Here is a 27,062-nt window from a genome sequence, read left to right as displayed (position 1 = left end):
AAGGACTCAAAGCATATTAATCTGGTTTTAAAGTGATAGTTGCAAGCAAAGAGTCAGAGACAATTCCAAACTGTCAATGAGCTGTAAAATGAATTATTAATCACACTTAAATGAACCCAAGTCAACTTTGAAGATTTTCTTAAAGTGGTACATCTGCTTAGAATCAGCAAAATTATCATCATTATAAACCTAATACCACTAATAAGGATAATAATAATAATAATAATAAGAAGAAGAAGAAGAAGAAGAAGAAGAAGAAGAAGAAGAAGAAGAAGAAGAAGAAGAAGAAGAAGAAGAAGAAGAAGAAGAAGAAGAAGAAGAAGAAGAAGGAAAGAAAGAAATATTACAATTATTTTTCAAAGTCATAAAGTGATATGATTAAATTTTGGTATGTTGGCTTGTTACATTATTGTATCTGAATTAAGAATATATACTTAATCAGAATCATATTATGGCATCCCACTGTGTCCTGTGATGTTACAGTGATGTAAAAGTATAGCCATGCAAGTCAACACTTTTTGCATTTCCTTATCCTTCATCAGCAAAGTTTCAGTGCATATTTAAATGCATAAATGGTTCTACAAATATCCTCCACATAACTTATATATAGACTGGATGCCATGTCTTACAAATTAAATGCTACCTTTTCCAGGTTAAAGTGGTATTTTTGTCCATGTCATCAAATGGAGAATGTGAAACATTCCACCACCACGTTGTCTTGTTGTTGTTTTTTCTTTCCCACTGTTGCATTTCAAGGGAAGGCTATCCACATTGCATCACGCAACAAACTCTTTTCTACGCTGCTGTCTATGGGCTAAAACATTTTTTTACATCTCGATCACTGATGTCATGGAGGGGATTTCCCCATCTGCACATATCCTTTCATAGAGCAGGGCAACAGTTTAATGTGTTTCAGTGGGGATTCTCCTCGTGTTAACTCACCGACTGTAGCCATAAACTACTGACTTTCACCTCTAAATGATTTCTTCTTCACATCTTCAGCAGTTTAATTTTGATGTTTTTAGGTCCACGTTGATTTGTTGCCAGAGAGGTTGGCTTGGAAATTTCTTCTCTCCCATTAAGGCTGAACTATGACTGCACTTTTACTAACTGGAGTTAGCATTTTTGTGTTCAGTTGATGTTACAGCATTGATGAAATGTTATTGCTCCCTTAAAAGATTGGCTGCAATTTGATGCAAGAATGGTGCTTTACTTAGCTCTTCAAATTTTAATGTACAAATGGGGTAACAGTGAATCCTTAAAGACCATATTAGCTCATTCAGTGTCTGTTAATAGCTGTTTTAGGACCAAAACAATTTACACTAGGTATCAGAAGCTAAAATGTTTGACTATTACACACTATTGCTATGCAGTGTAATGACAACTTGAGAAAACACTTTCTGACTTAAATATTCAGGATCCATCCTTTCAGGTACAAAGCAAGATATTTCCTTTAAGAAAGGAAGAAGAAACAAGGATTGTAGCCAAAATCATTTATTTTCCTTTTAGTTTCCATCAATAGTCTTTTTTTTGTCTTTACATAAAGCTTGTCACAAAGGAATACATACATTCATTAGGCAGGTCAGGAGAAGGTAAAATGATATCTAATTGACACCTGATTCTGTTTAATTATCATTACATGAAAAGAAACAAAAAAAGGCAACTCATCATAAGTGGCAAAGCCTACAGTCTTACCTAAACTGGCAATAGCATGGATCAACAGAAAAGCAGTTGAAAGGTTAACAGGACTTCTTAAAAAAAACATGGCAGATAGCAATCAGCTAACACAAGCCGGAAAGACTGAAAGGTGATCAATCAAAGACAAGTGAAAGAAAGGAGTGGAGAGAATGGTTTGTCCAGTTGTAGAAAAAAAAAGTAGTAAGAAGTTATTGTGAACCATGGATATTTGCTCGCTAACAGTCACTTGTGCTGCAACCTGGCAGCTTTGAACTTCGATACTCTTTTCGGAGGCTGCTGAGGCGGGGCGACGTCGGGCGTCACCTCCTCCTGTTTCCTCTCCAGTATGGTTGGCAGAGCTGGTGGTGCAATGGTCAGATGGGGGACAGCCGAAGGCATTGGGTCCTTTTCTACCACTGTGCCTGAAAAGGCCTGCAGAAGAAAGAAACAACACTGATGTTAACTTTGATGACTAATAACCTTCACCTCACAGAGATGGCAAAAGTGTAGGGTCATTGGTTATCAGGCAAGAGAAAGCATTAAATCCTCCACCTCCCCCGAGTCGAAAATGGTTTGTCCTAAAGTCTTTGCTCTGGATGTCAGTCCTATGATGACCTTGGTGGTGCACTTGAACATAGTTATTGTGTTAGACCTGATGGTCCAAGCCAGATAAGGACATCCACAAAAGTTGTTTTCATGCTGGTTATTTTGTTCATTATGCCTCTTCTGGCTATCATTTAATGATTGTTCAGACACATTCATCTCCAATTTTAACTGTTATGTACTCACTAAGGGGTCTGAGATTCAAAGGTGTCATTTTCTTTAACTGCATCATAATATAGGTATATTGCAGAGTCTCTCATACTGTAACTGCACTGTAGAGACATGACAAATACAACAAAACCTAAAAGACAAAGCATGTGTCCTCTACCTCAAACCGGCTGGCAGGGTGCAGCGGCACTGTTGTTGGACTGTCCTCTTCCGTGATGCCGTCACTGGTGTCGCTGTGCGTTGCCTCATCATGGCTGAAGCTGCGACCGATCATCCGGCGTTCTTCAAAGTCTGCCGCGCTGCTCTCGCTCGTGTCACTGCACACGCTGTTCTCTCGGCTACGTGACTTTAGGATGGACTTCCTAGGGATGGGCTCCCCGTTTTTCACATCCACAAACAACCTGACAGAAACAACAACCGGCTGGCGTCACTAAACAAAGACCGGTTTCTGTTTTGACAAATTATGATACGACTGAATTTATTCCGTGTGAATGTCATTAATACATTAACTTGTGTACTGCTGTACTGCTCTAACATGTAGCTGTTACCTGTAAATGTCTGCTGGTGTTGTGATTTTGTGAAGTTCGTGATGCGAGTGTCCGTTGTGGCCGTTTTTCTTTTTCCTCTTCGAATGTTCTTTCTGTTCTTTCCTTTCACTGAACTTCAATGTGGTGTTTTTTCCCGTGTTTATCCTCACCTTAAACAAATGACAAAGACAGGTTTGAAGTGAAACAAGGAAAAGAGGAAAAGGATCATTAGAAAAGTTGCCGAAACAAAAAGTAAAGGAGAGAAGAGAGGGTGAAAGATACAATATCTTTAACATTAAATCTGTAAAATGCTCCAAGTTATTTGTCACTCTGACCTTCTTGGGTTCAACTGTGTGAGAAAAATAAATGGTGGGCAAACAGCTGCCTTCCTCTTCTTCGTCATCTTCTTTTATGTCTCCGCTGGGTGGTGCTTTACTGTGGGGTACGGAGGACCAGCTTGGCTTCAGACTCAGTCCATTTACTGGAGGAGCAGCATCTCCCTCTTTCTCCTCCTCTGAGGAAGAGGATGATGTGTCCTCACCATTTATGTCTGCGTTATCAGGTAACCTGAAGAAAAAAAACAAATACATATGTGAATTACTCAACAAATTTGAACGTGCAGGTGTAACTTTGAACAGTTTCACAGAGCATGTTCATGTACCTGTCCCGCTCATCCTGGAGCTCCTCCAGTTTCTCCAGTTCATCCAGTCGAGCCCACAACTCCTCCTTGCTCATGATGCCTTTTATGCTCCCTCCATTTCTGTTTTCTTCATTCTCCTCATTCTCCTCATCCTCCTCTTCAAGATCCAACACGGCATCCAATTTAGGCTTAGAATTTGGTTTGTGGGCTACTCTTTGCTTTCCTGTTGAAGCAGAAAACATGAGAAAGAACTTTTTACATCTGTTCTTTCTGAGTTTGATGTAAAATCTGTTAAAAGCTGACACCTACCTTTGGTGGCAGCAGTGTCACTGTTTCCGGTGTCTTCTCTGATTTCAACATACTCCCCTTTAGTCTAAAGCAGAAACAAAGTCAATACATTTGTTTCATTCACTATTCACTCCATTTATTTCTTATGAGCATCTTATTTGACTTTGACGGAATGCAACATACGGTTGACATGGTTTCCAAATCCTTTGCCAGCCCAACTCTGGCTTCAAAGTTTTTCATCGTCTTGGACAAATCATCAATTTCACTCGTAACATCTGCAGAAAAAGGTGAAAGATCATCCTTTTGTGCATTCTGGGAGTGGGAGACAGACTGACAAAACTAAAAGAGCAAAAAACAGGCTGCAGGTCAACATAGATTGCAATAAAACATTCAACATAACACTGACAACGTGCCACTAAAGAGTTAAAATCCTAAACAAGTTGAGGGGAAAAAAATTGAAAAATGATGACACAAACAGTTCATAATATCTTCTGCCCTGAATACTACTCCGGATCATTAAATCTTCACAACAATTAAGCCCTTTTACTAATAGCAGCAGAGGGCCCTTGTTTCCATGGCGATCGGGAGCCCCTCCAGTCAGTGCATCAACTGGAAGTGAGGAAAGGTTAAACACAGAAGGCCTGACAACTCAGCCACTGTCTGACACATTTCAGCTAGCTATGTTTGTATTACAGCATTTAGCTCTGTAATAGCGGGGTGGGCAGGGTCAGAAGATTGGTGGGGTGGAGTGGAGTGGGGGGGGAGGAGGTGGCGCTGGCGGTTGGGGGGGCGGGGGGGCAGACGGCTGTGGATAGGCTGTGGCAGCACATTTCTGCTTCACTAAACACTCTAATAATGTTCACATCAGAGATCATTACTTGGGCCTATTTGACTTGATACGAGATTTTTCAGACCTGGAACGAGCAGGAAGGAAAACACACAGGGCAGTATAGCGACACATAGCCTGTATTATAATAAACACATCATTTCCTGTAGAAGTTCTTGCACTTATTTGAACAATAATGTTACCTAAAGCAGGATCTGATCTGACCACATGGAAGACAAAGGCTATGAACTACTATCACAACAGGATTTACAACAAAAGACAATAGTGAAACAAGTGCTGCACAAGTGTCAAAAATCACATATGCTCCAATACGTCGCTACAGTTATTACAAGCAGCATTACAGTTCAGTGAAGGGATATTTTTGCATGGCGCAGATATTAAAAAAAGTTTCTTCTAAAGTGGTGAATCATGGCAACCCTGTCCCTTCACAAGTGTTCAAACAAACTACCTCGATTAGTGCAACAGTACCCTCTTCTGGATAAAGGATAGCAGTGTCAAGCTACTATATTTAAAAATGAAATGACGGTGTCTTGTTTTCATAGAGAGCAGGTAACAATCTCTTCCAAACAGACTCACAGCTCATCCTGTGATCGACTATCTTCTGAGCCTGCTTGGCCGAGCACTTGGAGAACCAGTTGTCACCGAGCAACACCGTGACCTCGTTTGTGTGCACCAGCTTCCCAGGCATGAAGGCCAAAGGGCCAAATGGCACCTGTTTATAGCACAGCGGATGGAAAAAGAGCAGACAGAGAAACCCATTGAAACAAAGCAGAATGCGGACATATAAGTGAGAGAAGACATACACATTTCAGTGACAGTAGTGAAGAATATATATTTAGCGTCTGCTTCTGCAAAGTTAGGAATAACAGTCCAGCTCATGACACTAGAATTTAACCTAAAACCGACCCATTATAAACATGTTGTGTAACGATATGTGCGTTTCCTCTCCTGTGTGTTGTAAATAAAGTCAGTGCTCACCATGATGTCATAAGACAGTTGATCTGGAAGAGTTTCAAGACGGTCCTTCAGGGCTTCATAATCACCCGACACCTTTTTCCTGAAAAATCATGGATTCAGAATGACGTAAGGCCAACAATTCAAATAAACTGTTTTTTTCATTTGTAGTCACATCTGTGTCTGAAGCCATTGTTATCTAGTTGCGGTTGTTTGACTTATTTTAGGATGTTAAACAGAACAATGGAGAGCAACCCACAGCAAGGGGGGTGATGGGGAAGATCCAGTTTCCCCGTCAGGGGAGACCGGAGATTTGATGTAACATAAGTGAAATGCTGCAATTATTCAAAACTTTTTATGAGTTTCCAACATTTACAGGTATACTAGTGACAGAAGAAAATTTAAAGGGGCTATTTTATGTATATGTTTCAGTGCTTATGTGTATGTATTTTGGATGAGAAGGCTGCTGTGGTGCTTGATCGTTGTGGTATTTTGACCAAAGTATATCAGATACATTTTATTAAAACTACAGGGAATTGTGTTCACTTGTGGAAAAGGGGTATAAAATAACGTTATAATACAATTTTTGATATATTCAAGTAGTTTTTAGTCAAACATGAAAATGGACCTTCAAACAAAAAGTTTAATGATGTCTCCCAACTCCCACCATGGCTCCTGAGGTTGCTGCTGTATACTGAAATTCTCCTTCTCGCCACAACAACTGTATTTGGGAAGCAGGGATGAACCAGCTAATCAAAGCCTGTTCGCAACAAATGCCTCTGATTAGTCGGGGAGTGTTTAATTTGTTGATTTTGACCAGAGCCTGCACTCTGAATGCAAAGCATGAATACTCCACGGAATGAAGCCAGCTTAATCGTGGAGGTCAAAACTCACAATTATTATAATAAAACAGATCGTGCAGTTGAAACATGGAGCTATACCAGCAGTGTTTTAACCTAATGCACAATCTGAACAGACAGAAAGAACAGTTGATAATGACAGAAGCTCAATATTTGATTTCATTTTACAATTGGTTGTATTCATAGAAATGGAAGAAAGACAAGTGAGTGCATGAGTGTCGCTTTTCCTGAAATTAAAAAAAAAAAATCTTGACTCTGACTTCCCAAACACACATTACTTTACATGGCAGGACTTATAAAATTGGTAAAATAATATTGAGCTTGTCAGTGAATTTCTTTGCACAAAGAAAAGAGCTGTCATGTCAGAACTTATCGACCTTTCTGCTTTTTGATGCAAATTCGAGATTTTAAACAGTGCAGTCAAATGCAAGCAAGATAACACCTACACTGTGCAACTGCTGAAAAAGCCATGCTTACCAGTGCTGTATCCGACTTTCGCAGTCTTTCACCACCTGTTTTTAGGACAAATAATTTAAACATTGAAGATTTAATAGCCTAAAAAAAGTTAGAGGACAACAGTGATAATCACCGCAAGCAGATTCTCTAATCATAAACATTTTTTGGTTAGTACTATTATTGGACCGGAACTGCAAATACTACAATGCAAACACACATATTGAGAATATTTTCAAGGTTAAAAGTCATGCACTCAGAAACATACATCACACCAAAGCAAAACAAGGAAGCAGGATGTCAGGACAAACGCCACAGCTGTAAAAACTACATCCAAATGTTTAGGAGGGCAGCACAGACACCCCCACACATCCCTGCTCATATTATTTGAATACTGCACTGTAAGAAAGGAATGCACTGTATGAAAGGTTTCCACTGTCTCTATAGTCAACACTGAATTCTTAACCAAAAGTAAAACCTTTTTAAGTCAGATTTTTGTGATTTCCTGGTAAGAAGTATAGAGTATAGAAGTCAAATGAAAGTCAACACAACTAACTTTATGCAACATTTATTAAACAGGAACTTGAATATGTAGGTCAAGCCTAAACTAACACAACTTAGACCATGGACTCCCATCTGATAAGACTGATGTGTTTAAATGTTTTATGACAGGAAGTGTATGAAACCCAAAACCAACACAGCCACACATTCGGTTGCTTATGGATGAAATTAGAGTGAAAAGAAATGCTCCTCTCGAAGCCTGTTTCTGTGGGACCCCCTGAAGCCACCTCAAGGACTCTCTGTGGGTCCTAGCACCCTACTTTGAAAACCACTGGGTTAAGTGGCTGCAAGGGACTGGGAGGAAGCTTCTAGAAAAAATGGGCAGTCAAACGAGAAAGTCACAACTTATACATTTGCTACATGGTACAATTAGTGCAGGAGTGTTTACAGTTGGTTTGAAAAGCAGTTGGGCAAACCCACTCGTGGCTCAAAGACCGCGTGGCTGGGCTAAACGCGACGTTGGTTGATAGCCAGCAAAGTGTTGAGTGTCATCTAGTTAAATTACCTTTTCTTGCTCCTCTCGAAGCCTGACAACTCCACCGAGATGCTCTAAATCCATTTTACCTTTTTCAGCCATTGTCAACCCGCTTGCACAGCAGCAATATGTGTTGTGTCTCTTCTTTTTTTTTTGACCACGAAACAAGAGCTCAGGATTTGTTGTGAGTCCTAAAGAAATGTTTATGAATGCAGCAGCAGCTATTCCTGAGACCCGTTCCAGTGTTATTCATCAGTGTGGCAGTGGTTGTTATCCACACTTTCGGAAGTGATAGCATTTCACACTCTCATTTCAGGATTTCTGCATTATTTCCAAAAATATCCACGGTTTTAATAATCCAAAGGCAAATATTCCTCGTCACTCTCGCTGCGCCATGCACACCAGACCCCCGTCAAGTTTCTGGAAATGACTGCATTACATATCCGGTCAGGTTATTCGACATAAAACAGCTCAGTGGCAGGCCTGGTGTCAATATATGTGAGGTTACTTTCATTTCCCTTTTGGTTATGTAAAATAAACCTATTTTTAGTAACAGCTCATGCGTGGTCTCCACTCATTTGTCCAGCCTTGTCCGGCAACTAGTAAAATACTAACATAAACCATAAAGAAAATACAAGGGATGAATGTAAGCCAGTACCAGAATCACAATAACAAAAATACCACACTGTAAAATTATTCGAAGTAAAAATTGTATTTAAAGTCTCCTTCCACTCAAAATATGTTTCTTCTTGTTTGTACACTTTGTACACACGGATGTTGGAGTTTCACTGTGCAGGATGATGTATGTGCACTAGAAGGCTGTTTTCATATTAATCTGCTACAGAATATGTGACATATGTGACACAAATTAGGGGCATACTTGGTCTATTCAATTAACACAAGTGTGACGTGGAAACCCCCCAGTGCACAAACACTGAAAGCTGACTGAAGGAAAAACTAAGACAAAAACTAAGAAGTGTGGTTGGGCCCCTAATAACTCCCGTTCCCCACAGAATTTAGATCAAAAAACGTATATTGCCAAAGCAGTACAGAAAACACATACAATCTTACATACGCGTGCTCTCCTGCTCTTATTTTGAAGACAAAATATTACAACTTCCGTTTTGAAGCCATAACAAACGGTTTTGACGCAACTGTCTCCCGATGTACTCTGGGTAAATGTGGACAATTGCAGAAATGTAAACAATTAACACACTTAAAGCAGCTAAAATCCTGCTGCAGCTGCACAAACACAGTAACACAGTGACAAACAGAGTCATTTTCAGACAGTCTGTTTGAAAACTACCACTGGGTTTCCTCCCCATGTGACTCGGTGGGTTTGCCCTTTAGTTGCACAAACATCGAGGTTCCAGACAACCTTTATTCACACACACACACACACACACACACACACACACACACACACACACACAGACACACACACACACACACACACACACACACACACACACACACACACACACACACACACACACATGCACATAATAGAGCATGCAGCTATCTGTAGGGATTAATGAGATCAGACAGTGTTGTTGTGACGAACAAGTATGGATTCAGAATATAAATAATCTCTAATGCTTTCAACCCCCTTCTAGCTTGACGCTCATTGGCTGATGTTGTTGCTTTTACGTGTTGTCGGAAATGTCACTATTACAAGTGAACACAGTAGAAAAGAGGCCCAAGAATCAGGAGTCCCTTTAAACATCAAACGATCCTTAATTTGCCCCTTAAAACACACAAAAGATAGAAGATTTTGGAACAAGTTGAAAAGCGCTTACTTAACAAATTAAAGGACGAGTACACGATTTCCAAGTCTGTCTTAAAAAAAAAGCAGACGCCCAAAAAACATTGAAATAGTTTTATTTTGCTGTGATCATTCCATAATGTACTTACAATGTAAGTGACAGGGTGCAAAATCCAAATGCCTCCTTCTGTGCAGAAATGTATTTAAAAGTCTATCTGAAACTAAAACATCAAAATGAGTCAAATCAAATAGATATAATTCAAAGTTACAGTCTTTTTTAGTACAAAGTTCCTCTTTTTGTGACCATAGGCCTACTTCCAATGCAGCTCAACAGGGGAACACTGTCTGAGGAAACACAAAGAGGGAATTTGATGCTAAAAAGACTAAATGTGGCAGATATCCACTTTATATGACTCAGACTGCTGAAGACTAATATAAGCTTCAGATCAACTTTTAAATACATTTTTTGCACAAAATGACGGTAGCAAGTATAAACAGGATAAACCTCTTTCAGTGTTCATATGTGAAAACGGAAGAAATTACAGTTGTATGTGAACGTCTCCACAATTGACATTTTGTCGATGGTCCCTGAACGTATCATTGATGTCGCTCCCATCACGCTTTGCGGCTATAGTCAACCTCAGAAATCAAGAGTAGCCGACGGGGCAGAGCACAGTTTAAATTATAACAGTGTAAAATCAGCTCAGCTAATATTGATGTGGATTTCATAACACAGCAAGGTATGTTGACATTGATGTGTTATCACAGCAGGCTGTACTTCCTATAGTCATTTGTATAAAGGGGCTAAAGATGACACTGTAGTCCATGTCCTGTGATGCTTTCTGATGCAATCAGGGCTATAACACCATTTAATAGTGTCATCTGTAGATCATTTAATTGCCAAATATATGAATATGTGCCACTGCGTTCAATAACAGTTAGTTAATTGATAGCTCGGTTAGTTAATTGAAATTCAGCCAACAATTAACCAGAATTGTAACAATTTTAACCTACAATATTTTCCTGATGTCTTATTCTATCCTTATTGTTTGTGCTGGATTGTTACATAGCTGACACTTAGGCTATTTTCTGTCACGTCTCATGAAAATTGTAAATATGATTCACAGTATGTGTCATCGGATCGATGATGTTATGAAGCTGTGTTGTGAGTTATCTGCCAATCAGCAAATCCAGACCACAGTGAAGGGCTCAGGGAAGGGAGCAGCAGCAGCTGGGGGTCTGGCCTTCGCTGGAGGATTGGTTGGAGGTCCTCTAGGTATCGCAGTGGGTGAGTGGAAAATGAATATTTTGTTGAAGAATATAAAATATGTAGTCATCTAATGGTATTAAACTGTATTCTGTTCAAAGTGTATAAACGCAAATTACTTATTGTGAACATCTGTTTGTATGTAAGACGGATCAATACAGTTACTTCATTTCAAAAGTTCTAAACCCTCCCCCCATGTAGGTGGTGCTGTAGGAGGCCTTCTTGGCTGCTGGCTGACCAGTGGACAGTTTAAACCGCTGCCTCAGATCATCATGGAGCTCAGCCCTCAGCAGCAGCAGAAGCTTTACAGTGACCTCGTGGCCATCCTGGGAGAAATTCAGTGGACAGATGTGGCCCAGCTAACAGCTCTAGTGATGGGCAACGCCGCACTGAAGCAGCAGCTTACAGCCGCTCTTCTTGGGTATATCACCAAGGAGCTCCAAGCAGAGGTGCATTATGTGGATTAGAGTTTGTGGACACACTGCCTCAGGAGGAGCCTTTGAAGAAAACACGAACTGTTTTTATAAAGCTGGAAAGACTTAATTAAATGTGAAATCATATAATGTAAAATTGTGAAGACATCACAGTCCTGGTAACAGGTAACACTGGTTAAAAGTTTGCCCATTAATGTGAATTCCAACAGCTGTATAACTGGATTTATTTATCATGTGAAGTGCACTCATCAGCTGAAGAATTCTTTAATTATGCCTACAATGCCACTGATCAATAGGGGTGGGGGAAAAAATGAATACAGCATAGTATCGCAATATTTTGCGTGGCAATATTGTATTGATACATGGACTCCAAGTATTGATCTTTTATTATATAAATTGCAAATGAAAATTGAAGTTTTTGGTACTAGAATAATAAAATCAACTGCTTTTTCAGTCCACTAGATGGCTCTAGTTTGTTTTCTGGTGAGGCCAGCACAGGTGACAGTCAGCATGCAGGATGTAGTTTTCCTTTGGGGACATAATTTGCAGTTGAAAAAAGGTAATGAATTGCAATATATCGCAACATATTTAAAATTTGCGATAGTATTGTGATAATATTGTATCATGGAACCATTGGTGATTCCCACCCCCACTGATAAACTGGCTTTAGAAGTCACTATGAATTAAGCTTTGACAATATAGCACTGTTCAAAAGGTACAAAATACAGATCATATACAATGTGAAATATAACATTATTTAGATTTTATGTAAATATCTTAAGCGCATCACTATTTAAGAGTGGAGATTTACCTGCATTTGTGCAGGGTATGTTTGACCATTTCATCATTAAAAACAAATACAATACACTGTTTCATATGTTTACAAAGCACACTTTGTTGCCCAGGATGAAACCCGTAATTCAACTGTAAGAAGAAGAAAAAAAGAACCAAGAAAAATAACTCTTAAAATGGTGCTGATAAAGAAGACTGGGGGCTGCTGTGGCTGAGGAGGTAGAGCGGCTGTTCACCAATTGGAAGATTGGCTGTTTGATTCCCGGCTCCTCCAGTCCACATGGTGATGTGTCATTGGGCAAGATACTTAACCCCAAATTGCTCCTGTTGCTGTGCCAACGATGTGTGATTTTTGTATGAATGGTTAGTCTCCCTCCTGATGAGCAGGTTGGTACTCTGCATGGTAGCTCTGCCCCCTGTCATCAGTGTATGAATTTGTGTGAATGGATGAATGAGACATGTAGTGTAAAAGCGCTTTGAGTGGTCAAAATGACTAGAAAAGCGCTACAAAAGTACAGTACATTTACCATGTAAGACTATCCTGAAGAAACCATATTTGTTGATTTCAGTCCCTTGATTGGTTCAAGTGATACTTTTTCAGATTGTCATTGCTGTCTCTCTCTCATCCTAGCCAAATTGTTATGTTCCTCGATGTTCCTATGCCTCTTGTACCTCAGATGTGAATGACTTCTCAATGCTACTACTGAGCAGATGTAGGAGATGTAATACCTCTATGACAGGTTAATGACACTCCGTCAAAGACCCTACAGGTCTTATGTATAAAGTAGAATTTAGACTAGCAAAACTCATGTTGTGTTTAAAGTGTATGTGTATTTTATGTTTTCTCTCCCCATTTTGTCTCTGATTTGTTCTATTTTGCTTCTATGAACCACGTAACTGAAAGCTGTGAAAAGAGAAATCTATCAAAAGATGCAATGACACGCAGTTTGAATGATCTTTTTATTAGTAAATACACCTGCCTTATGTCATCCCCATCTCTCACATGGAGCCATTTTAAAATATCAGAGGAGAATTGAAATAGAGCTGAAGTATTTACCCTACGTAGTGTGGCAGTACTTTACAATAAGTATATTTGCACATTTCCACTGATGTGACCGCAGAAACTGATGGACAGTCAGTCATATGTTTAAGTTTGTCTTAAATTTTGAGCTCCAGCACGACCCATTGTTGAGCGTGTGTCAGGTCACAACTGCAAGTGGTAGGAATAATAATAAAAACGCGTTATCTAGTTTACACTGGGTGCATGGTTGCAAAATCGGGACGATATCACCGTCACGACCGCTTATGAACATCATATCATCATAACCTCTCTGTTCAGCTGCCTGTCCTCATTGTAGGCCTACATTGTTCCTTTATAAGCAATTAGTTTTTAGTGGCAAAATGTCGCATTACCGCCATCAACTGGATTAAAATCTACACTGTCTAAATAAAATCATAATAACCCATATTACTACAGCTGTTTCACACTTTGTCCTGGAACTCCCACAACACCCACAATATCTTTGTTGTGAAAGTCACCATTTAACACGGTCACCAGTTAAACCGAAACACCGGCTCTGTGTGTACCTCTGTGCCCGCTTATGGTGGAGCAACTCTGCCCCTCAATCCAGTATCTGGACCTTTTATACAGAACAGAACGATGGCTGCTCCTTTCACCTCTCTCTACGGGGCGGAGCTGAGTGCTGAGGGGGTATTGCAAATCAAGGGTGACCGTCTAGACACCACCATACAAAGGTATCCCATTTCTAGAATAAAATGTTTAATTATAATTTCATAGATAATAAATTAACACATGTAATGTCTTTAAATAAACACTTGGTAAAAAAAACAGTCAGAAACGATGAATACATTTAAAAAGAAAAAATATAGACAGGCATTTGACTGAGTCAGCTTTTTCAGGGGTCCTCGTGATGTAAACAAGGGTCCTCTCACAAAATATGGAGACGAGCTACACAATGGTAACCTGAGAGAAGAAAAAACAGGGAAAAAACAATGAAAATACCAAAAAGAAAGCTGTTCCTTCTGATAATTTTTGCTTATGTTGCATTTTCACTGTACGCTGCATACAATGTGTTCTTCAGCACTAAAGTAATCTCCCGCGTCCACCGGGTGGTTAAGAAAGAATCCGCAGCACACCCAGGTAGTGTTAAATAGCTGCTATAACGTCAGGAGATAAGCTGCCTGACGTGTTCATAAATTGACATCTAGAAACTCAATTCTCCATCAAGTAATACATATGTGTTGCGGGTTGTGTTTTTGCAGGCGGTGTGAGAGGTGGCGGTGCTGCTCCGTTTTTAGCAGAAGATTGGAATCCGTGGGAGGACGAACAGGTGGACTACAACTCTGCCCTGAACAAAAGGAGAGAGGCCTTCAAACAGCACCTGGGCCAAGTTAACAATAACAAACCAAAAAGATACAAGGTCCAAATCTGGGGGAAAGCTGCCATAGGTAAGGCCCGTCTTTCTGAGATACCACTGCCGTCCGTCACATGCTACAGTTTCCAACATGTGAACTCACCAATCTAATTTTATCCAGTATCCATAGTCCTTATTCATAGTATAAAACGTTACACACAAGAAATGATTTTTTTGGCCTTGTTATAACATTTGTCCATTTGTTCTGTTTGATTAACAGCAGGCCAAATTGACTTCATGCCTCCTAAATTACTTATTTTACTGACACAAATTTAGCAGAACTGATCAATTATGCAGAAATTGTGTAAGCTATACATAATCAATAATAATTATCCAGGTTAAGTGTTTTGGAAGACAATTAGCCACTTGACTACAAGCCTTGAGATCTGCATCTCTGAAGTGCTGTGAGGAAATACACAGAATCTCTGAGTGGCTGTACATGCAACTGTATCTGTCTGTGCAGGATCTAAGTAAAGTGCTCTCACTCAACTATGATCAATAAACAAAGAGGAGATAGTTAGTCGATGTGTATTTACGTTTTGCTGTGTGAATGCAAAATGTAAGGGGAGACTTTGATGAGGAAGTGAACAGTGTTTAGATAGGAAAATTTGTATTTGACAAGTACTAGTCAGGCTGCCTCTGGGAAATCATAAATACATTCACTTGATCTTTTAAAAAGAAAAATAAGATTTGCTTAAGAATAAGGTTTTTTTTTTTTAACAATCAAAAGAATTGCTGGAATGGTGAGTATCTTATTGTTCAAAATCAAAAAGATGTTTCTACCATTTTTTTTATAGTCCAAACGTTTATATGATGCTAGATATATAGTGTCAGATTGGTGTAGCTCAGAGTATAAAAAAAGGAAATGAACAAGATAAAAAAAGAGCAAATATCAAATTTAACTGCATCTACAATTTTTTTTGAAGTGTTTTAAATTATTTCTGTTTTAACTCTGTTGTAAATTACATTGAACCCTCCTTTTCTCCTCAGGGCTTTACCTTTGGGAACATATTTTAGAGGGACCCCTCAACCCCACTGACAAGGTAGCACAATGGAGAGAGGGGGAGCTGCAGTCAGAAAAAATAGATTTCAGGTAACAAGTCACACATAGGATACTTAAAAATCTTTTAAATTAATGTACAATATATTCTGCTTTTGTGACTCCGTGAAATACACTATACCACTGAATAAGACAGAAACACTTTATTTTCTTCACTCCTTCCTCCCCTCTTGCCTCTCTGTCTTTAGTTTCTACACTGGTCCTGCAGTGGTCCAGGGCCACGTCCCTCTGGATATGAACAGCCTGGTTCTGGTTCTGAATGGCCGCGAGCAGCAGAAGGTGTCATACTCCATCCGGTGGTTGGAGCATGTACACGCTCTGGTACAGTCTCACACTGTGTCTCATGTGGCCGTGGTCTTGCTGGGCAACGAGCACTGCAACAACGACTGGATCGGCCCGTACTTAAAGAGAAACGGTGGCTTTGTGGATCTGCTGTTCCTGGTTTACGACAGCCCCTGGGTCAATGACAAAGATGTCTTCCAGTGGCCTCTCGGTGTCGCCACGTATGTCATCCCTTAGTAGTCTAGCGTGTTTGTGTGTATATATATATGTGTATATCATTAGTGCTTTGGTGCTCAACACTCTTTTTAAATTAATTGTCTTTTACGTGGCTGTTTTTCTTGTCCCTGTGCAGATACAGACAGTTTCCCATGATCAGGCCTAATGCTCAGATGATCACTTCCAACAGACCATACCTCTGCAATTTCCTAGGAACTGTTTACAAAAATTCCTCCAGAGAAATACTCATGCAGGTGCTGAAACAGTCTGGCCTGGATAAGGAATGCATCACCACTGCCAGGGAGAAGTGAGTCATTGTTATGTTCACTCATTGTTTAGGATGAATATATTGACACAGTTTAATATATTGTTGCATATATCATATACATTTAAAAAGACTGATGTGAAGAATATTAATACAAAAATGTATTACACACCTTCCTAGACATTTTGAACACATGCAAGCCTTTTTGAATAGTTATGATGAAAGTACTGTTGGTTCAAATTAAATTCAACAAGTTTTAAATTATTTTCAAGGTCTTGTGTGGGGAAGTTTAAGAACTTTGATCAAGTTGCAGAGTTTAAGGTTGATCTCCTCAGGTAAAATGCAACAAGTAGTGCAATACATTTAAAAAATGGCTGTTGTATCAACACAGATAATCATCATTGGGTTTATCCAAGTGATGGCCTGGAGACAGCTGAGACATGTTCATGAGTTTAAGTGCTAAATTTTAATTTGGGGGAAGGTAAAATATGTTGAGGGCCATCTACAGTCAGAAAAATGTTTTAAAAGATAGGTTAACGTAAAATAAAACAATACTTGTATGCCATACAGAATGCATAATTGTGATGCAATTCCAATATAAGTGATGGGAAGCAAAAGCCACAGTCTTCATTATAATAACATGCAGTTAAGTGTAAGCAGTTTTGAAAACACACACATTTTATCTTACTGTTGCACAGTTCCTTCCTTCATGTGTTACATAATGCAGTTTGAGAATGTTTAGATGTATATAGAGTTAGCAGAACAGCAATGGCAGCTGAGGTCTTCATTGAACAGTAATAACATCAGTGAATGTGAGTATAATCAGCAGCTACATTTTTGCTCATTTTGTCATTTTAAACACCAATTTTTTATTTATTTATTATTTTGTAATTAAGTTGAGAGACAGCTACAACATGAAAAGTCTTATTGGCACAGTACTGGAATTTATTGTGTATGTTTATCATAAGTAGCTGTTGGCTTAAATATCCTTTCCACTCTTTTTGCTTTAGGTGGCTCCCTCAAGAGACAGCAGACAGTCTGAGACAATATCAAACAGCTCTGGCCCAGAGCGAGCTCACACTCTGCCCAGTCGGGGTCAACACAGAATGTTACCGTATCTACGAGGCATGCTCTTACGGCTCAGTACCCGTGGTGGAAGATGTACAGACACCTGGCACCTGTGCGGCAGGGCCCAACTCCCCACTACGTCTCCTCAAAGCCGCAGGAGCACCCTTCATCTTCATCAGCGACTGGAAGGAACTGCCAGCCATCTTGGAGAGGGAGAGAGGGATGAGCCAGGAGCAGCGGGTGGACAGAAGGAGAAGGCTGCTGGAGTGGTACGCCAGCTTCCGTCAGCAGATGAAGGAGAGGTTCACTGAGGTCATCGAGGAAACCTTTTTTAAAAACGGCTGACTGTGGTGCTTAAAGAACAAACCTTTAAACGATCAACAGGGGTAACATTTAACATTGATTTTTAATTTATTTTGTGGTATGTGGAGAAATGTGATAGCCTACTGGTGTAGTGAACCTGGTGATGTTCAGTGTAATATTCTTGTGCAGGTTATTATAAAAACATTTACGTACGCAGTGAAACTGCCAAAACAAGTCAATGTAAGCCCTGTGAGGAGTGACATTTCTGTATATTTATCAGTTAAATGTTTACAGTGGTGAAATGTCCAGTCATTTAGAAATAATGAATGATAAGCTGCCTTTGCATTTTAAAGTCCTCTGATTGTTTTAAGTATGTTTTATATGTTTGTATATATTTAATAATCTGATTTTTAGGAAACACTTCAATGGCACATTAGAAGTAGAATGAGATAATTATGTGATTATAGGCATGGTTTGAAAATGGTACATAAATCTATTATGTATTGTGAGCTGCTTGAAAATGGATGTTGGTGTGGCATGTGTAGCTTTTTTCAGATTTTTAAAAAATTCAATTGGTCTTATTTATTTATTTATTTCACAATTTTTGTTCTATTTGTTTCAGTGCAGTGGTGCATGGATTTTTTTAGACTGTGCAATACAATAAAAAGGAGTGTTGTCTTAATGAGAAATCTACCACGGTGTTTTAGGGCCATATGTTGTTGTTGTTGTTTTTTTATTTTTTTTTAAACTGACCTGGAGGACGAGGGGTAATATTTCGATAGAAAATACTCAGAATTTCTGAGCTTAAACTCATACCTTTATGAGAATAAAAAAACTCAGATATGTTCTGATATTACAAAGTGGAAAATTGTATTCTGCCAAGCAATCACATAGCCTCACCTCGCAACACTAGAGAGACGTCGCTTGTCGTGCATTATGCTTGCCATGGATCACATTGTACTTTTCAGTTGGGATACTTGTGTAACTGAGCGTTATAGACGATCATACTTAGGTTATGAAGTAAAAACACGGCCACACATTCACAACATACACTCACTTCCGTTCTACTCCTTCAAAATAAAACATCTTCACTGTGAATGCTTAACCGGAAAAAACATACATTGACTCTTAGCCAACAATTAAGAAATAACAGTACACAAAAATAGGTTACACTTGTTATCGTAGCCCAGAATCAGCATATCAGACAAGATAAGCGACGTCTCTGCAGTGTTGCAAAGTGAGGCTATGTGATTGCTTGGCAGAATAAAACACATTTTTTCCCGAGTTTTTTCCCCTCGTAAAATGTGTGACTTTATAATGTCAGAGAACGACTTAAGATGTTTTCTCAAAATATAACACCCTCCCTCCAGGTCAGTATTCTTTTGTCCAGCAGATGGCGTTGTGGACCAGTGAATTGTCAGATACAATGTTTTCTACTGAAACATGAGGTAGTTTTCTAAATTGTTTCAGTGTTGAATGAAAACTTCAATACGTTTTATCCTAACCCAAATTAGCCAACATCAAGTCAAATATCAATACAATAATACAAAACATCAATATTGCAGCAGCTGAGGAAGACATTTTTACACATTTACTTCTAGGGACACAAGGGGACGATATTAGCTGTGATGTTATTATGGAGTTAGATTTGTACATTTGAATTATGAAGCCACTGAGTTTATTTTAACTGCACTATTTGTGGCCCCCTAAATCACTCTTATCCCATCAGTTACAGTACTGGACGTACATGTGGAAAAATATATCAGGCTCTCTATGGAATCTTTCTTTTGATTAAATAAATGCATAACTTTTATTACAAATGCTTAAAGTGCCCTTCTACTCAAAAATGTGTTTTGCTTGTTGTTACTTCACTTGGATGTTTGAATTCACAGCGCAAGAATATGCATGTGCAGAGTTTAAAACTAGGAGGATGTTTTCACCTTCACCTACTGAAAGGAGGAAGTTTTTTTCTGTTACCACCTTGAATCTCAGATAAAGACGTGTACCAATGGGCATGTTATTTTGTGACATCACAATGAGTTCAGGCACATAGTGATGTGGAACCTGGAGCCCCTAGTGCACAAGTGTTGAGAATTGACTTTTCAGTAAAGTAGGAAACTTAAATCTAGTCTCATGCACTTTACACTTTTGCAATGATTTCAGTTTTCTGATTTATTTAACGAGGTAATTGGAGTTGTTTTGTGGATAAACCATATAAGTCACAAATGATGAGTTTAATGTCACAAATGTATAAAACACCCTGCAGATTTAGGAGCAGACTGTCAATCCACTGGTGTCCACTAGCTGTGTGTGTGTGTGTGTGTGTCTGTCTGTGCAGATCCCTCCCTCTCCTTCCTCTCCTCTCCCTGCCTGGCTCCAGCTGCTGTGCGCTGCCGTCGGCCTGCCCTGTCTGCCTCTGAGCCTGCTGGGAGTTTGAGGGGGAAGAAAACCCGTCGAGGGAGAGCAAGCGAGCGAGCAAAGAGGGGGGGGATAGTGCATGTATGTGTGTGTATGAGTGCGTGAGTGTGTGTGTGTGAGTGTGTGTGAGCGCGGATCCAAACTGGAAACCCCTACCAAAAAAAAAAAGAAAAGCGCACACATTCAAGTCGAATTTAATGCACTCCGACTGGGTTGTTGGCACTACTTTCCAGAGCTGTGGATAGCGCGGAGAGCTCTGAAACTTGCGTGATTGTGTTTTTTTTCTTCTTCTCCTCCCGTGGCAGCAGCAGCAGCAGCAGTGCTGTTGCGCCGCTCCGACTGCTCTCTACTAGTTGAGTGGATCCATTGGTCGGAGCAGGATTGCGCATTGGCCCTGCTGTACATACACACACCGCTTATCCCGAAGGAAGAGGAACAATGAAGGACTAAACGTTTTCTCCTTGCTCCAAGTCGAGCTTGTTGCAAAGTTAAATCTGTTCACAGTTTCATTTTTTAAAATTATCTCGCGCTTCTTAAATTTTTCCCCTCTTTTCGTCTGCGGGATGCATCCGCTGCTGTAGGATCCCGCTTGTTGACAAACAGTTTCTTTTTTTGGAAGAAGAAGTTTTACAACAAGCTCCGGACACTAACAGCCAGAAAAATGTCCACGCCGAGGTTCAAAAAGGATAAAGAAATCATCGCGGATTACGAGAGTCAAGTAAAAGGTAAGGGAGAGAGAGAGAGAGGAGGGGGGCATGTTCTGCTTGGAAATGTTGTTGGAGCCACCGGGAGAACTGAAAGGGACTAATTGGGACCATACTAGTTCATCACTACTTGTGTATGAGTCATAGCTAGTGATATGGTGTGTTAATTTTTTTTTTTTTTTTTTTAAAGTTGGTAATACATGATTTCCAGGTGGGCTTTATTGCAAGGCAAAGAGATACACTTAAAGCACAAAACACCATATCCCCATAAAAAGTGTATTATTGTGATATTACTTACAGGCTTGGTGGGACTTGTATGCATTGAAAAGGGGGGTGGGGGGTGGACTTCATTAGCAAAATAAAAAGATTGGTAATTGAGTTCAGCAGGGGGGCTTTGGTCTTTTGTTTGGTAGTTGTGCATGTGAAAGCCAATGAAAGTGCTCAGCAGATTCATCAAGTAGACCTGAAAAGATATCACAGTCTTTTCAGGGTATACAGCCCATCAGATAACTTTCTGTGTTCAGATTATATGTTCAATCAGGTTACTGCCCTGTTACAGCCCTACTTAAACACATCTCAGTGTTAAGTTGCTCTGATGCCCTTTTTATACGATGCTAATGTGTTCAGCAACCTGTTACCATTAAGGCTGGTGCAAGACTTTGTATTAACCGCATTGTTCTCACAGCATTTACAGCAGGATTATGCAACTGAAGAGAGGAAGATTACAAGTTCAGACAGCTAACCTGTGTGAAGATTCAGTGTGTTGCTCAGGGGTACTCTTGCGGCTTGCCCCCCCCCCCCCCCCTTTCTATTCTGTACCCTCTTAATGTCACAGTGACACGCTCACTGCCATGTGCTCTGATATTAGGAAGGTGATTTAGAGGTGTGCAAGACTCTGTAATGATGCCACCCTAATTTATAATGTATTCTGTGTCTCCTTAAGGCCCCCCCCCCACCCCCAACACACACACACACACACACACACACACACACACACACACACACACACACACACACACACACACACACACACACACACACACACACACACACACACACACACACAGAGTAGAGGTACCTTATTCCCAGATAGACCAACACAGGTAAGAGGCAGTTGCTGCTCCAGGGTAACCATGGGGATTTGGCCCCCAGCCAACCAGCTCTTTTTCTTCAGCGCCGTTAGCATGCTGAAATACCACCTATTCAGGTCCCCGTAGCCAACCTTAAATCCAGGGGGGGTGGGGGGGGGTTAGCGGGGGTCGGAGGCAGAGCTGTTTGAGGAATGACAAGATTGCATATGCCAGAGCTGAAGTTCTCATTTGCAAGAAATGTCCAGCACCCCTCCTTCTCCTTGTGAGGATGACTAAGGGCTTTCAGCCTTTAATAGAGGATGATGCACAGTCATAGAGGATGCTGAACAAGAGATGACAAAGCCCTACCATTTGTCATGCAGAAGCCAGCGGAGTAATAACAACAACCTGATGCTGCTGAGATTAGTTGTTGCTACATTGGACCACCGGAGCCTCAGTAAATCAGCGTTGTGTTGTATTGTTTAGATGAAGATGCAGATTTCAACTCTGGGAATAATCCACTGAGGCTTGTCATGGACTGTAAATATTCCTCTAAGGTTTTTTTTTTTCAGTGGAGAGAGTTAATATCACAGGTTGTGCTCAACTATTTTGCATAAAGAACTGTACTTGTTATTTTTGCATGGCAAATAACCCATGGGCATTCAATTTGAGAGTTGCGTTATGTCTTATCATTCAGATTTGTAGTTTTGGATAAAGACATTTCTCTGGATGTATGAGGATCAATTTTTGAGTTGCATTTAATATTGACAAATGATCATTGGCTGCAGTTTATTTCACTAATTTGCCATAGAGAAACATTATGTTTTGTATTTTTATGCAGAGCTTATTCGTGTCAGCAAAACTTAGTGTTTATGCTTACTGGCAAGCATAACAATGAAAGTTTGGTAGGTCAGATGACTACTGTAAACGCAGACCATGTTTGTTTTGGAAAAAATAGCTTTCAGCTAGAATATAGCGGGGATATAGTTAGTTAGCAGTAGAGGAAAATGCTTAGTAATAAGTGTTAAGTCAACATTAAGTATTCTGTTTCAGCGTGGCTCCTGATCTTGCAGCTGTAAAGTGTTTTTATGAGTTGAGAGTTTGGCGTGATAATGAGTGGGATCACATCTGCAGTAGAGCTGTGATAGCCAGAGGCAGAGTCTGTTGAACAGACACTGATTACTCGAGAAGTAGAGCAACAAGCAGCCTAGAAAACAGCCTGAGCTGTTGCGTGATCCTCCGCTCTGTCTCGCAGCATAAAAAAGTGGTCTAATTCTGATAAATATGTGGCGGTCAGTTGTGCATCACCTTACATATTGATTCATAGCTTAAATCCTGTGTCCTGATTGTGACAGGAGACATGTGCACTGTATGCCATCATCTACCTATCAGCATAAATGCATATTCAGTGTTACAGTCCCCATAGGGGACTTCCTAAGTAGCCTACCCTCCAACAGCCTTTTTTTGTCTTTACCCTCCCACAGATGAAATGACAATACATGTCAGGCTGGGCTTGTTTTGGAAAAACAAAAACATGAAGAAGATTGGGTTAAGCTAGTGGAATTTGTTTGTGCTTTATTGGGCACATTGGTTGTAGTCAATTGAAGTCATTTGAAGCCAGCGAGGGGAAGGTTGCGGGTACGTCAGCATTCTGCGTGTGCCTCTGTTTCTGAAGACTGGTGAAAGAGGGCATAGCAACTCTCCTGTGTTTTCTCTTGGGCACAATGTTGGATTGATGTGAGGCTGTGGCTTGCTGTTTGTGGGCCTGGGGGGGTCGTGACTGATGGCAGGACCCCTTGAGCCTCTGACAGGGGTCCTCTCCCAGATCATCATAAAGGCTGCCCCCTTTGACCTGCGTTTACTGCCGTTTGAAATCAGAGCCCAGCCCCTCTGCATACTCAAAGAGAGTGGTCTGCCAATGTTTGTATGCAGGGGGATTAAAGAGAGGAAGCTAAATCGAGGTGGTATGGTTGTGATTATCTTTTAAAGTAATATGTTTTGTCTAGGCATTAAAAGTTATTTGTTTATTTACATTAGTAATAGCTGCTAATCTGATGCTGTCCAATCACATAGTAAATAATCCCATATTAATTCCATAGCAAATTATAATGATGGTGTGCTGAAGCTGCCTGCTCTTTATTAAAAAAAGGCTTTATACTTGTACCTTTGACTTGGTAGAAACACACAATTTTTAGATTATAAAACACTGGCAATGCTTGAGCAAACAGTTTCTGCAGGGGATGAAAGACAAACAATTCAACTGCAATGTTTTCATACACCAACATTACAATCAATATTGAACATAGTAATTTGGGTCAGAATTCCCAACTAAAGCTGCTTTATATTGACTTTTGCCAACACCAAACAGTAAATATTGTGGGGTGCTTTCTGAATAAGTAACTCACATAATGAATTGATAAGTGAGATTATGGGAACTCCTGTGTCCTTACGTCACCTTTGCCTTCTTCACTAGTAAATATTGTCAGATGTGAGTTGGGGAAAATGTGTTGAGCTGTCACTAAAACCTGACCTGATATGACAGTCACATTTTGTCCCATTAACACCATGCTGGAGCCAAATGGAGGAGTGCCCCTCTCTGCTTGTAAAGTGATCCACGTATGAGTTTGTAAAATGGGACACCTGAAGGTGAAAGACTGACAACATGTGAACTATTGGTGTTGTCAATAGCCACAGCTCATTAATTAATCTCGAACAGTCATAATATGTTTTGTCAAGTAGCAGATTGAACTATTTTTGGCAACAATTTTACACTTGCTGCAACAGTTAAATTTTAGCTAGCATTGGTCAGCTGATGATTCTCCATCTTAACAGCTTCTCAGAGGTGTTAATGGAGGTTAGAGGTTGAGAGACTAATGGAATCCCAACGCCTCCTGGAGCACTTCTTCAGAGCATCACACACACCATTCACACACTTACCATCTGTTTTCACTACCCCACCGTCTATAACTGTGTGCATGTCTGAAGTGCATTTCCACTTTGTGGTATGGCACAGGGTGTGGCGTTGGTGTGTATTTGTGCACCAGCATGCATGGGTGGGTGAATGGTTATAGACAGGACCATCTGTGGCTACTCACCCTTTTTGTAGTTTTAATAAACTCTGCTGAGCATAAGCAAGGCTTCCCTTTCCCTGCTGTGCTTTTCAACAAAGCCACAAAGGCCACCAGGACATTGCTGCAACCCCGACCCCTCACCTCCCCCTCAAAAACCAACCCTTATCCATGCCCCCGCATCCCTAAACCACACAAAAAGACTGAAATTTAAGTGGCACTGTATTGTCTCCAGTTGTAACTGACACTGGTGAATTCAATTTCTTCCCAGAAAGTATCCAATCAAACCGGCTGCAGTGTGACGCTGACTGAGGCTGTTCTACCTGTGAATGATTTCGCAGTGACTGAGAAATAAATGTATCAAACTTTTGATCAAGTTGCTGCACATGCAATGCTCTGCTCTTAGTTTCTGCCCTATCGCTCTGTGTTGGTAGGGTTAAAGCTATGGATATGCAAAGAGCCCAGTATATGTATTTGTTGAGGCAGCAAAATTATTTGTATTTGAATAAAAGTTGAAATAGGTGTAACGATCCTGATATTGCTCTTGATACACCTATAACTTTAGCATAGTAAAGTCTTAAAATAAGTGTTCTTCAATATACTATTTTGCAAACCCCTGTCTCCCAGACCATGTAAAACTCCACTGACCACTCCACCAATGCTCAGCTCGGCCAAATGCACAGACCTGCATCTTTGTGCACATAGACAGCAGAGTGAGGAAGAGGATACTTTGCGGTAACCATGCTATGCTATGAATTCCGATATTTGACATGTTTTTTTTTCTTTCCAAAAACCAATATTTAAAAAAATATTTGTATAGAAGAATTATTGTAAAAACCCACTATTGGTGCTTTTCCAAATACCGAATTCGGATGCGGTTCCCCTTCTAGCTTGTAGCATGGTGCTGGATTCCTGTCTGGGACCAGAGTAGCTGTTAATGAGCTGGATGAGATTCAGTGTGTGGCTGCACTGCATTAGCTAATAGGATGTACAGGGTGTTAATGGAATTGGACCACTCTCAGGGAGAAAGTACGACAGAGGAATTAAAACCGAAGGGGGAAAAAGTGACATAAAAGGGAGGGCTGAAGGAGGATTTGAGGAGATTCTGGCTACTTTCTGTACAACTTTAATTCCTTTAAATCACTGCTGGGCCCCAAGCAGATGGACAGACAGTCAGGCAGACAGACACAGTTTGACCATCAGGCCATGCTGCTGTCTCTCCCAGTAGGACTGGATTATGGGGAAGGAGATTGGGGGATGGGAAGGGACGACATGAGGTCAGTTCAGGAAAAAGCGAAGGCGGAGGTCATTTGAGCTCTGACTTGGTTGACTTGTTTTAATCTGCGTCTGTGTGTTCAACAGATTCGTCTGCCGGATGTAAGCCGTTTATGTGTTTAGTGGTGGCGAAAGCTTTTTAAGATGAGTGCAGTCGTGCTATAAGTGAAGTCTCTTGTTGGTTCTTGTTTCCTGTGTTCACTTAAACAATGTGACATCTGCCACTTTAGCTTCCCCCTTTGTTGTGTCAAAGGTTTTACAGACCACAACAATCTGTCCACAAGCTGTTTTTCTGCTCTGCTCAGGTACACTGATTTTTAATCAACCTCCTGGGAACTAAATTTGAGCTGTGCTGTTGTCCATCTACTCCTAGTGGCAAAGTCTCACAGTGCTCAGTGTTGAAGTTCATATCTAACTGCTTCATGTTACATTTTTGAGTTACTAACCCATCAGATCAATTACTGATGCGCTCAGAGAGAAGTGTCATACTCACTCACTGCTTACACATGCACTCTGATAATTAGATTATGACCCGAGGAAGGCAAATCTTTGATTGCCGCAACATGCATTTTCAACACCACAATTGG

The 27,062-nt window shown here is 40.3% G+C and overlaps 4 protein-coding genes across 6 annotated transcripts in view; 3 read left to right on the top strand and 1 right to left on the bottom strand.

Annotated features, from left to right (window-relative positions):
- Positions 1-1,478: 1,478 nt before the first annotated feature.
- On the bottom strand, positions 1,479-8,489 carry uri1 (URI1 prefoldin like chaperone). The gene is made up of 11 exons (XM_062421227.1): positions 8,084-8,489; positions 7,042-7,076; positions 5,729-5,807; positions 5,327-5,462; positions 4,087-4,178; positions 3,925-3,988; positions 3,637-3,838; positions 3,311-3,542; positions 2,997-3,145; positions 2,609-2,849; positions 1,479-2,109 (listed from the first exon to the last, which is right to left on the bottom strand). Exons 1-11 carry the CDS (start codon positions 8,153-8,155, stop codon positions 1,921-1,923), a joined length of 1,491 nt encoding a protein of 496 aa, XP_062277211.1. The 5' UTR covers positions 8,156-8,489; the 3' UTR covers positions 1,479-1,920.
- Positions 8,490-10,946: 2,457 nt separating this feature from the next.
- On the top strand, positions 10,947-12,160 carry zgc:112052 (protein C19orf12 homolog). The gene is made up of 2 exons (XM_062421131.1): positions 10,947-11,106; positions 11,287-12,160. Exons 1-2 carry the CDS (start codon positions 10,947-10,949, stop codon positions 11,550-11,552), a joined length of 426 nt encoding a protein of 141 aa, XP_062277115.1. The 3' UTR covers positions 11,553-12,160.
- A 2,124-nt stretch (positions 12,161-14,284) lies between these two features.
- On the top strand, positions 14,285-18,633 carry rxylt1 (ribitol xylosyltransferase 1). The gene is made up of 6 exons (XM_062420872.1): positions 14,285-14,472; positions 14,595-14,780; positions 15,737-15,839; positions 15,995-16,309; positions 16,441-16,611; positions 17,580-18,633. The coding sequence occupies exons 1-6, from the start codon at positions 14,325-14,327 to the stop codon at positions 17,980-17,982; spliced, it is 1,326 nt and encodes a 441-aa protein (XP_062276856.1). The 5' UTR covers positions 14,285-14,324; the 3' UTR covers positions 17,983-18,633.
- A 1,811-nt stretch (positions 18,634-20,444) lies between these two features.
- Positions 20,445-27,062, top strand: part of srgap1a (SLIT-ROBO Rho GTPase activating protein 1a) — an 88,080-nt gene continuing 81,462 nt past the window's right edge. For all 3 annotated transcript variants that reach the window (XM_062420275.1, XM_062420274.1, XM_062420276.1), the window contains exon 1: positions 20,445-21,083. In XM_062420275.1, coding sequence (XP_062276259.1) covers positions 21,020-21,083 — 64 coding nt within the window. In that variant the 5' untranslated portion in view covers positions 20,445-21,019. The remainder of the gene's footprint in view (positions 21,084-27,062) is intronic.

Source organism: Scomber scombrus, chromosome 6 (assembly GCF_963691925.1).
Source record: "Scomber scombrus chromosome 6, fScoSco1.1, whole genome shotgun sequence".
NCBI classification, from domain to species: Eukaryota; Metazoa; Chordata; class Actinopteri; order Scombriformes; family Scombridae; genus Scomber; species Scomber scombrus.
This window is presented reverse-complemented; position numbering and strand designations above follow the sequence as displayed.

Coding starts and splice junctions, on each gene's coding strand:
- uri1 (XM_062421227.1), bottom strand. CDS start 8,155: ATGGCTGAAAAAGGTAAAATGGATTTAGAGCATCTCGGTGGAGTTGTC. Junction 5,808..7,041: donor GAAAGTCGGATACAGCACTG/GTAAGCATGGCT, acceptor ATGATTTTTCAG/GAAAAAGGTGTCGGGTGATT. Junction 2,850..2,996: donor ACACCAGCAGACATTTACAG/GTAACAGCTACA, acceptor TGTTTCTGTCAG/GTTGTTTGTGGATGTGAAAA.
- zgc:112052 (XM_062421131.1), top strand. CDS start 10,947: ATGTGTCATCGGATCGATGATGTTATGAAGCTGTGTTGTGAGTTATCT. Junction 11,107..11,286: donor TCCTCTAGGTATCGCAGTGG/GTGAGTGGAAAA, acceptor CCCCCCATGTAG/GTGGTGCTGTAGGAGGCCTT.
- rxylt1 (XM_062420872.1), top strand. CDS start 14,325: ATGAAAATACCAAAAAGAAAGCTGTTCCTTCTGATAATTTTTGCTTAT. Junction 15,840..15,994: donor TCAGAAAAAATAGATTTCAG/GTAACAAGTCAC, acceptor CTCTGTCTTTAG/TTTCTACACTGGTCCTGCAG. Junction 16,612..17,579: donor ATCACCACTGCCAGGGAGAA/GTGAGTCATTGT, acceptor TTTTTGCTTTAG/GTGGCTCCCTCAAGAGACAG.